At 43.9% G+C, this 12,389-nt stretch overlaps 1 protein-coding gene across 1 annotated transcript in view; it reads right to left on the bottom strand.

The window, feature by feature from the left end:
- si:ch211-1e14.1 (UPF0606 protein KIAA1549) overlaps window positions 1–12,389 on the bottom strand; it is a 55,077-nt gene that overhangs the window by 17,405 nt on the left and 25,283 nt on the right. Inside the window, exons 10-11 of the mRNA XM_047381002.1 lie at window positions 9,881–10,058; window positions 9,352–9,536 (exon numbers count right to left, since the gene is read on the bottom strand). Coding sequence (XP_047236958.1) covers window positions 9,352–9,536; window positions 9,881–10,058 — 363 coding nt within the window. The remainder of the gene's footprint in view (window positions 1–9,351; window positions 9,537–9,880; window positions 10,059–12,389) is intronic.

The raw sequence follows: 12,389 nt of genomic DNA, 5'->3' as shown, positions 1-12,389 counted from the left end.
TACCTTCTCCTTGGCTCTCCTCCCTTTAGACACAACTTTTTTCTCTTCTGTCTTCATTCCTGATGGTTTACTCAGCACAGCTCTGAACTTTTCTAGCTTTTGCTCGTGAGATGTCATTTGTTTCATTTTGAAGTTCTTATTTTCTTCCTCTTCCTCCTCATCATCTTCATAATCATCTTCCTCTTCTTCTTCTGAGTCTTCTTCCTCTTCTTCTTCTTCACTGTTCCTATTTTGTCTAGCCTTGGGAGAAGTACAGGATGAATGGATCTAGTTTGATGCAGATTAAAACCATATTTGTACTGCAGGTAATAATTAAAACCTTTAAAACCAGAACTACAACTAAATTCTATCCAATCCATCACCTTGCTAGTTAAATATGTTGAGAAACGTAGATGTACAGCTTACACATAGTCATGTGACTAAATTAGGACACCCTACTAAAGTCTTCAGGTTTTTGTAACATATTTGGAAAAATTGTTTTAATACTTAATTCCAGTAATATAAATAAATATACATGAATAAAAGATATTTTAAAACTTTTTGTAAAAGGAATAAATTAGGACACCCCATGTTTAGTCCCTTAAAATGACTAAAATCCCATACAGGGGTATCACCTCAGGTGTGGATGATTTAAACATCATTACTCAGCACTGGAGGAGGTTTGTCCTGTTTAAACCCCAAACATTTAGATTGGTGCTCCTGACTGTTGAATTGAGAGTGAACACCATGGTGAGATACAAAGATATGCCTGAGGCTTCCTGGAAGAAGATTATGGGTGTGGTAAGGCTTTTAAAGACATCTCCAACAAACTTTAAATCAGCCAATAGTCTAGAAGAGGAGGGGAGGGCATTCAAATTAACAGCCAAGGTGCCAATGTCTGGTTGTTCAAGCAAGTTCATCCTGAAAGCAGACGGCAAGATGCTAAAAAAGTCCCCAAAATGTCATCATGGGATCTTCAGCAGGTTCTTGATTGATTTGAAAGCTAAGGGTTGTACTATCAGAAAGAGACTGCACAGGTCCTAGTTTTATAGGAGGTGTGCAAGAAGGAAGCCTTTGCTCTCTGAGAAAAACATGAATGTCAGACTAAAGTTTGCCAGAGAGAACGCAGAAAAAGACCAGGACATCTAGAATAATGTTCTCACTATCACAGAATCAACATGAACATCATCGTGGATCAGAGGGTGTTTGAGGAAAATGTGAGACCTTCTGTTAAAAACAAATATTGTTGAGGCAGAAATGGACCCTGCAACATAACGACGACCCAAACAATCCAGTAACTCCACCAAAGACTGGCTGAGAATGCAGAAATAGAAAGTCATAGGCCTAGTCAAAGCCCATATCTTGATTTCATTGAGATGACCAGAAATATGCAGACCATGAAAGAAACTCCTCTCAAACATCTCACAACTGGAAGTGGTTAAAGGAGCAAACTTTCCTCAGACTGACTGGTAGATGGCAACAAGAAGCTTCTCACTGAGGGTATTTTGACCAGAGCTATTAGGACTAGGGTGTCCTAACATTTTCCTCCACTAGAAAACTAATTTATGTTGATATCTTTTGTTTAATGAGAAAAAAGGTTGATTTTTGTTGATTAAGTAGAATTATTAGATGTCAATATGAAAACATTAACAAAGAACTATTGGATGTCCTCATTTTTTAACATGACTCTAAACAACATAAACCACAAACACACACAAACTATGTCTGACTACATAATCTACAAACCAGACACTACTCTGTACCTTCCCCCTTTTAACTTCCAGCTCCTCCCCTTCCTCCTCCTCCTCCTCTTCCTGTTCCTCTTCTTCCTCTTCCTCCTCCTCATACTCCCCCTCTTCTTCCTCACTAAACTCAATATCCCTTTTAGTGGGAGGGAGCGGCTGGTGAAGGGAAGCTCCTGATTCAGTGAATGAGGTTGAGGACTGAGAGAAGAGCAGTGAGGATAAGGGACAGATAAATGCTGAGCAGACAAGACAAGGCTGTGTTTCAGTTACGTCTTGTAAAAAACTCCCATTCAGGGAGTTTTTACAACAAATGCTCAGTTTAAATAAAAAATAGCTGCAGCTGCAGAGATTCAGTCATAGTTGTAATAAAGAAGCTTTGTGGTTCTCAAAGGAAAACTTTAACATCAGTAATAGTTTAAAAACAAAGGAGCTTTTGACAAACATTACGTTTGAATGTGAGGGACTGCAAGAAAAAAAAGAAATATGTTTACATGTGATTGAATTTAAAACCACCTCATTGAAGTTGGCCTCCTCATTTATACAGGTCCTTCTCAAAATATTAGCATATTGTGATAAAGTTCATTATTTTCCATAATGTAATGATGAAAATTTAACATTCATATATTTTAGATTCATTGCACACTAACTGAAATATTTCAGGTCTTTTATTGTCTTAATACGGATGATTTTGGCATACAGCTCATGAAAACCCAAAATTCCTATCTCACAAAATTAGCATATTTCATCCGACCAATAAAAGAAAAGTGTTTTTAATACAAAAAACGTCAACCTTCAAATAATCATGTACAGTTATGCACTCAATACTTGGTCAGGAATCCTTTTGCAGAAATGACTGCTTCAATGCGGCGTGGCATGGAGGCAATCAGCCTGTGGCACTGCTGAGGTCTTATGGAGGCCCAGGATGCTTCGATAGCGGCCTTTAGCTCATCCAGAGTGTTGGGTCTTGAGTCTCTCAACGTTCTCTTCACAATATCCCACAGATTCTCTATGGGGTTCAGGTCAGGAGAGTTGGCAGGCCAATTGAGCACAGTGATACCATAGTCAGTAAACCATTTACCAGTGGTTTTGGCACTGTGAGCAGGTGCCAGGTCGTGCTGAAAAATGAAATCTTCATCTCCATAAAGCTTTTCAGCAGATGGAAGCATGAAGTGCTCCAAAATCTCCTGATAGCTAGCTGCATTGACCCTGCCCTTGATAAAACACAGTGGACCAACACCAGCAGCTGACACGGCACCCCAGACCATCACTGACTGTGGGTACTTGACACTGGACTTCTGGCATTTTGGCATTTCCTTCTCCCCAGTCTTCCTCCAGACTCTGGCACCTTGATTTCCGAATGACATGCAGAATTTGCTTTCATCCGAAAAAAGTACTTTGGACCACTGAGCAACAGTCCAGTGCTGCTTCTCTGTAGCCCAGGTCAGGCGCTTCTGCCACTGTTTCTGGTTCAAAAGTGGCTTGACCTGGGGAATGCGGCACCTGTAGCCCATTTCCTGCACACGCCTGTGCACGGTGGCTCTGGATGTTTCTACTCCAGACTCAGTCCACTGCTTCCGCAGGTCCCCCAAGGTCTGGAATCGGCCCTTCTCCACAATCTTCCTCAGGGTCCGGTCACCTCTTCTCGTTGTGCAGCGTTTTCTGCCACACTTTTTCCTTCCCACAGACTTCCCACTGATGTGCCTTGATACAGCACTCTGGGAACAGCCTATTCATTCAGAAATGTCTTTCTGTGTCTTACCCTCTTGCTTGAGGGTGTCAATAGTGGCCTTCTGGACAGCAGTCAGGTCGGCAGTCTTACCCATGATTGGGGTTTTGAGTGATGAACCAGGCTGGGAGTTTTAAAGGCCTCAGGAATCTTTTGCAGGTGTTTAGAGTTAACTCGTTGATTCAGATGATTAGGTTCATAGCTTATTTAGAGACCCTTTTAATGATATGCTAATTTTGTGAGATAGGAATTTTGGGTTTTCATGAGCTGTATGCCAAAATCATCCGTATTAAGACAATAAAAGACCAGAAATATTTCAGTTAGTGTGCAATGAATCTAAAATATATGAATGTTAAATTTTCATCATTACATTATGGAAAATAATGAACTTTATCACAATATGCTAATATTTTGAGAAGGACCTGTATTTTAGAAGAGTAAAAACTGGAAACAGTGAAGTAAAGCTGCAAATGTTTCAGGTCCTAAAGAATTAACAGCAGAGCAATTTTTTGTTCTACAGTAACATCAAGTGTTGTTTAATAACTCTCTGTAATGAAATGATTAGAGTGCTGCTCCTCCCTTCTTAGAGAAGAAATGATAAATTCCTGAGACCGAGTCGGGCTGCAGAACATTCATTACAACGGCAGGTTCACCTAATTAATCAACGGCTCCTTTAAATTATCTTTAGTCACATTTTTCTTTCTGGCTCTTCATGTCAGCTAACTTTATCGTATTTTTTAATTGGTTTAACTGTCAATAAATTTGATAAAAACTTTGATAAAAACTTAACCACTAATAAATTAATCTTTGGTTAAATATGTTAAAGAAATATGCATTAAACAAATGCAATACCAGTCTACTGAGACTTATCGTTACCTGTGGGTAATATGGAGAGATGCAGCAAAAACAGAAATGATGAAAAACAACAATTATTAGTCAATGTTCAAAATAAACGGTTTTTAAAATGTTTTCTTATTCATTTTTATTGTCTATGAAGTGACGTGTAAAAAAACAGTCAATGCAAAGCAACCAAAATTTCTCTCAGTCAACTTACTGCAGAAGTTGGAGGTTATCAATGGACGGATGGATGGATAGTGGATGGATGGATGGATGGTGGATGGATGGATGGAAGGATAGGTGGATGGATGGATGGATGGTGGATGGATGGATGGAAGGATAGGTGGGTGGATGGATGGATGGTGGATGGATGGATGGAAGGATAGGTGGATGGATGGATGGAAGGATAGGTGGGTGGATGGATGGATGGAAGGATAGGTGGATGGATGGATGGAAGGATAGGTGGATAGATGGATGGATAGGTGGGTGGATAGATGGATAGGTGGATGGATGGTGAATGGATGGGTGGATAGGTGGATGGATGGATGGATGGAAGGATAGGTGGATGGATGGATGGAAGGATAGGTGGATAGATGGATGGATAGGTGGGTGGATAGATGGATAGGTGGATGGATGGTGAATGGATGGGTGGATAGGTGGATGGATGGATGGATGGAAGGATAGGTGGATGGATGGATGGAAGGATAGGTGGGTGGATGGATGGATGGAAGGATAGGTGGGTGGATGGATGGAAGGATAGGTGGATAGATGGATGGATAGGTGGGTGGATAGATGGATAGGTGGATGGATGGTGAATGGATGGGTGGATAGGTGGATGGATGGATGGATGGAAGGATAGGTGGATGGATGGATGGAAGGATAGGTGGGTGGATGGATGGATGGAAGGATAGGTGGGTGGATGGATGGAAGGATAGGTGGATGGATGGATGGATAGGTGGGTGGATAGATGGATAGGTGGATGGATGGTGAATGGATGGGTGGATAGGTGGATGGATGGATGGATGGAAGGATAGGTGGATGGATGGATGGAAGGATAGGTGGATGGATGGATGGAAGGATAGGTGGATAGATAGGTGGATGGATAGATGGATGGATAGGTGGATGGATGGATAGGTGAATGGATGGATAGGTGGATGGATGGATGGATGGATGGATGGAGGATTGACGGATGGATGGTGAATGGATGGATGGATGGATGGATAGGTGGATGGATGGATGGATGGATGGATGGAGGATTGACGGATGGATGGTGAATGGATGGATGGATGGATAGGTGGGTGTATGGATGGATAGGTGGATGGATGGATGGATAGGTGGATGGATGGATGGTGGATTGATGGATGGATGGATGGATGGTGGATTGACGGATGGATGGATGGATGGTGAATGGATGGATGGATGGATGGAAGGATAGGTGGATGGATGGATGGATGGATAGGTGAATGATGGATGGATGGATGGATAGGTGGATGGATGGATGGATAGGTGGATGGATGGTGAATGGATGGATGGATGGGTGGATAGGTGGATGGATGGAAGGATAGGTGGATGGATAGGTGGATGGATGGATGGATGGATGGATAGGTGGATGGATGGTGAATGGATGGATGGATGGATGGATAGGTGGATGGATGGATGGATAGGTGGATGGATGGATAGATGGATGGATAGGTGGATGGATGGTGAATGGATGGATGGATGGATGGATAGGTGGATGGATGGATGGATAGGTGGATGGATGGTGAATGGATGGATGGATGGGTGGATAGGTGGATGGATGGATGGAAGGATAGGTGGATGGATGGATGGAAGGATAGGTGGATGGATAGGTGGATGGATGGATGGATGGATAGGTGGATGGATGGATGGGTGGATAGGTGGATGGATGGATGGATGGAAGGATAGGTGGATGGTTAGGTGGATGGATGGATGGATGGATAGGTGGATGGATGGATAGGTGGATGGATGGTGAATGGATGGATGGATAGGTGGATGGATGGATGGATAGGTGGATGGATGGTGAATGGATGGATGGATGGGTGGATAGTTGGATGGATGGATGGATGGAAGGATAGGTGGATGGATGGATGGAAGGATAGGTGGATGGATAGGTGGATGGATGGATGGATGGATAGGTGGATGGATGGATAGGTGAATGGATGGATGGATGGATGGATAGGTGGATGGATGGATGAATAGGTGAATGATGGATGGATGGATGGATAGGTGGATGGATGGATAGGTGGATGGATGGATGGATGGATAGGTGGATGGATGGATGGTGGATGGATGGATGGATAGGTAGGGGGGTGGATGGATGGATGGATGGATAGGTGGATGGTGGATGGATGGGTGGATGGATGGACGGTGGATGGATGGATGGATGGATAGGTGGATGGATAGGTGGATGGATGGTGGGTGGATGGATAGGTGGATGGATAGGTGGATGGATGGTGGATGGATGGATGGATAGGTGGATGGATAGGTGGATGGATAGGTGGGTGGATGGATAGGTGGATGGATAGGTGGATGGATGGATAGGTGGATGGATGGTGGGTGGATGGATGGGTGGATAGGTGGGTGGATGGATGGATGGTGGATGGATAGGTGGATGGATGGATGGGTGGATGGATGGTGGGTGGATGGATGGGTGGATAGGTGGGTGGATGGATGGATGGTGGATGGATAGGTGGATGGATAGGTGGATGGATAGGTGGGTGGATGGATAGGTGGATGGATAGGTGGATGGATAGGTGGATGGATGGATAGGTGGATGGATGGGTGGATAGGTGGGTGGATGGATGGATGGTGGATGGATAGGTGGATGGATAGGTGGATGGATGGATGGGTGGATGGATGGTGGGTGGATGGATGGGTGGATAGGTGGGTGGATGGATGGATGGATAGGTGAATGGACCGGTGGATGGATGGGTGGATGGATAGGTGGATGGATGGATAGGTGGATGGATGGTGGGTAGATGGATGGGTGGATAGGTGGGTGGATGGATGGATGGATAGGTGGATGGATGGGTGGATGGATAGGTGGATGGACAGGTGGATAGATGGATGGTAGATGGATGCATGGATGGATGGATGGATAGGTGGATGGATGGTGGATGGATGGATAGGTGGATGGATGGTGAATGGATGGATGGATGGGTGGATAGGTGGATGGATGGATGGATGGAAGGATAGGTAGATGGATGGATGGAAGGATAGGTGGATGGATGGATGGTGGATGGATAGGTGGATGGATGGATAGGTGGATGGATGGTGGGTGGATGGATGGGTGGATAGGTGGGTGGATGGATGGATGGATAGGTGAATGGACCGGTGGATGGATGGGTGGATGGATAGGTGGATGGATGGATAGGTGGATGGATGGTGGGTAGATGGATGGGTGGATAGGTGGGTGGATGGATGGATGGATAGGTGGATGGATGGGTGGATGGATAGGTGGATGGACAGGTGGATAGATGGATGGTAGATGGATGCATGGATGGATGGATGGATAGGTGGATGGATGGTGGATGGATGGATAGGTGGATGGATGGTGAATGGATGGATGGATGGGTGGATAGGTGGATGGATGGATGGATGGAAGGATAGGTAGATGGATGGATGGAAGGATAGGTGGATGGATGGATAGGTGAATGGATGGATGGATAGGTGGATGGACAGGTGGATGGATGGGTGGATGGATAGGTGGATGGACAGGTGGATAGATGGATGGTGGATGGATAGGTGGATGGATGGATGGATGCATGGATGGATGGATGGATAGGTGGATGGATGGTGGATGGATGGATGGAAGGATGGATAGGTGGATGGATAGGTGGATGGATAGGTGGATGGATGGATATGTGGATGGATAGGTGGATGGATAGGTGGATGGATAGGTGGATGGATAGGTGGATGGATGGATAGGTGGATGGATAGGTGGATGGATAGGTGGGTGGATGGATAGGTGGATGGATAGGTGGATGGATAGGTGGATGGATGGATAGGTGGACGGACGGTGGGTGGATGGATGGGTGGATAGGTGGGTGGATGGATGGATGGTGGATGGATAGGTGGATGGATAGGTGGATGGATGGATGGGTGGATGGATGGTGGGTGGATGGATGGGTGGATAGGTGGGTGGATGGATGGATGGTGGATGGATAGGTGGATGGATGGATAGGTGGATGGATGGTGGGTGGATGGATGGGTGGATAGGTGGGTGGATGGATGGATGGATAGGTGGATGGACAGGTGGATGGATGGGTGGATGGATAGGTGGATGGATGGATAGGTGGATGGATGGTGGGTGGATGGATGGGTGGATAGGTGGGTGGATGGATGGATGGATAGGTGGATGGACAGGTGGATGGATGGGTGGATGGATAGGTGGATGGACAGGTGGATAGATGGATGGTGGATGGATAGGTGGATGGATGGATGGATGGATGGATGCATGGATGGATGGATGGATAGGTGGATGGATGGTGGATGGATGGATGGATGGATGGGTGGATGGATAGGTGGATGGACAGGTGGATAGATGGATGGTGGATGGATAGGTGGATGGATAGGTGGATGGATGGTGGGTGGATGGATGGGTGGATAGGTGGGTGGATGGATGGATGGATAGGTGGATGGACAGGTGGATGGATGGGTGGATGGATAGGTGGATGGACAGGTGGATAGATGGATGGTGGATGGATAGGTGGATGGATGGATGGATGGATGGATGCATGGATGGATGGATGGATAGGTGGATGGATGGTGGATGGATAGGTGGATGGATGGATGGATGGATGGATGCATGGATGGATGGATGGATAGGTGGATGGATGGTGGATGGATGGATGGATGGATAGGTGGATGGATAGGTGGATGGATAGGTGGATGGATGGATAGGTGGATGGATAGGTGGATGGATAGGTGGATGGATAGGTGGATGGATGGATAGGTGGATGGATGGATGCATGGATGGATGCATGGATGGATGAATGGGTAGGTGAATGGATGGATAGGTGGATGGATAAATGTGAGATGTACCTTTTGTCTCTGCTGGATGGTGGTCATAGCATCCGGCTGGAACTCCAGCTTGTCCGTCCGACACAGTTTCCAGTAGAGGATGGAAATGATGATGACGACCAGGAGGAGAGGAATCACCACCCCGATGATGATCCACAAGTTGGTGTTCTCGGGGTCAGAAGGGGAGGATGGCACCTTCTCTACAGCTTTAAAAAAACATCAACAGAGCCACAGGATGAAATGTGGTGCATCAACCATGCAAAGCTTAGCTGAACTAACTGTTGTAATGGAGCACAGATTAACCCTAAAGCTTTAATGATAAAGGACAAAGCAGATTTATTCAAATGAAAAACTGAATTCAGGTTCTATTTGCATCCAATAAAAACACACATTATAACTGTACAAGACAATTAGAAAAAGTTAAAAAGCTAGGCTTGCTGTCATCCACCTCTGCAGTATAAATGCTTCCCCATGGGAACTTTAACTTAGTTTACCTGAATTCAATGAACTGTTTCTGAACCTCGCTATCTTGCACAGAAAGGATACTCACGCTGAGCCAAAATGCCCCGCACACGGTATCCCAGGATGATGGCAGCCCTTTGAACATCCAGGCTGTTAAGCAGGTTGGCAGTTTGGACTGCAGACATCCTATGACCATTCTGACCCTCCACGAAATACACCATCTCTGCTGGGTTGTCTGCACCCTCCACCCGGGTCACACTCAAAACCTGAAAGAGGAGACAGACTATTTCATCCTGGACTCAAGAGGAACATAAACTTTTCGTTTGTTTTGATAAAAGCATACAATAAACAGTTGAGTCTTAAATATATCATTTTCAGACCAATGTTTCCTGCATCAGGCTTTAAAGTTAAAGAAAAACCCAAAATTCAAGTATGTGACACTAGTTGCTGTTTCTCAAAATGTGCTTCGTTCCCTTGAGTTTGGAACCATGTAGGACGATACGTGGCAAGAAAATAAATAGTTTGACAGCAGCTTTGGAAAAGGGATCTGCTGTTTTGTGAGAGAGAACATGCCATGTTCGGCAGTCATGTAATCACACAAACCAATCACCACTCATAATAACATAGCTATCCTTACTTAGGATAGCTATGTTATCCTAACCTAGTTTTCCTTTCAGTAATCCATCTCATTAAAGGTTTTTTAATGCTTTTTGCTCATATTTTGCTTCGAGACTCTATTTCTTCTCATCTATATTTATTTTAAGCTTTGAACATCGGTGGAGACCGCAATGAGCTTTGTTGTGAACCTTGAAGTGTAACCAGGATGGTAAAATGTGTTGTGTTACTCCGTAGATACACTTTCAAACCCAAGCAGCTGGCAAGAAGCACTTCCAGAAGAGAACAAACTATTCCTGGATGATGACGCACGCAGCCCGCTCTCTCTATTAAGGATGGAATTTCTAATTAAGATCCTAACGAGGAATGTGTCACAACTGCTGTGGAAAAAAATATTTTATAGTTAATTCCAGTGAAACAATGTAACTTTGAGTAGTTGAGTTCGTAAGACGGCAGAAAGCACAACTGGGCCCAACAGACTTGGCTCTGTCATGTAACCCACCATAGCAGCATGGGTTAAACCCTCAAAGGAACATTTGTGCAACAGTAATCTTAATTTTAAGTCTCACAAAAAGGACAAAAAAACTCACAATACACAGTGATATGAAGAAGTATGCGCAGATTTCTTCCAATTTTTTATTTTATTTTGGCATTTTTAAATGTTTACGGTTATTAAACAAATTTTTAGGGAAATACCTAAAGCACATTTTAAAATGATTATTTCATTTATTAGGTGAAAAAAGTTATCCAAAAACAAACCTGGGCTTGTGTGAAATTGCCAGACCAAAACCTGATTATTGACAGAACTGAAGATTCAAGATCACTGAAACAGAACCTGACTGATGTTATAATCAGTCTGACAGAGGGAGATATCCCAATCCTTGTGGTTTTTAGTATAACAATGACCATCAGTGGGACCCTTTGTGAAGTGCCTTCAGACAACATGTGTTGTGAAGTGGTGCTATATAAATAAACTGAATTGAATTGATGACATGATGTAGGCTAGAATATCTCAACATGTCACGCCCCAATTAAAAGATACTAAAGAACAGAAAATCGTTGAAATCTAAAAGGGTTACAAAGCCATTTCTAAAATTTGGGTCTCCAGAGGCACAGTGAGAACCGTCATATACACATGGTGACATATTTTGGATACATTGTTCTCTCAGTAAATGAAATCCTTATTTGAAAACTGCCTTAAATATTTACTCATGTTTACTGTATATGCCATCAACAGTAGGACGCTAGGTGGCAAATGCATTTCTGATCAGACTTGCCACTGTTTAAATGATCCACATTTTATCTTTTTAGTCGGACATACTTTTATTGGTGTGTGTGCGTGAGAGAGAGAGAGAGAGAGAGAGAGAGAGTGTGTGTGTGATTGTAGTCTCCCACTCAGTCCCCTCTGGCTCTGCTGCTGTTTGTACAACCGGAAAGCCTAAAGCTGAGGTCACGTCTGGGTTGGCAGAAAAGAAATGCTGGCCAGGCATCATCATGCAGAGTTGATTCTAGTCCATGCACAGTTATTAGAGTGGAAAGAGGTCAGCATGAATGTGTGTATTATTGCAGAGTCCCCCTCCCTCTAGCTTCCTATTTTATCTGCTTAGAAAGCCTTATCAGGTATTTTCATGGGTGACAACACTATGCCTATTCTGTCATGATAGATTGGGGCATCGGTCTGACATGCAGAATGGGGATCAGTGTGCACAAGAAAGAGACCAAGGACTTAGATGCCCAGTTTCAGTTTCACTGTACTTATTAAATTCAACTATCAAAGATAAGTTGTTTTATTAAGTGTGCATGGTAATCCAGGTTTAGAATAATATTACTAAAACATATTTTAGGCTGTAAAGATATCTTGTAGGAATATCAAAAGACTAACTGTTCGAAATGTAAATCATCTGTTTACCTAATATAGTAGGTGGGTTAAATTAGGATAATTTCTGATGAAGGCTATTTTCCAGCTGAGTTTGATATTATTA

Source organism: Girardinichthys multiradiatus, chromosome 2 (assembly GCF_021462225.1).
Source record: "Girardinichthys multiradiatus isolate DD_20200921_A chromosome 2, DD_fGirMul_XY1, whole genome shotgun sequence".
Classification (NCBI taxonomy): Eukaryota; Metazoa; Chordata; class Actinopteri; order Cyprinodontiformes; family Goodeidae; genus Girardinichthys; species Girardinichthys multiradiatus.
The sequence above is the reverse complement of the archived record's forward strand: the minus strand, read 5'-3'. Positions and strand labels throughout refer to the sequence as shown.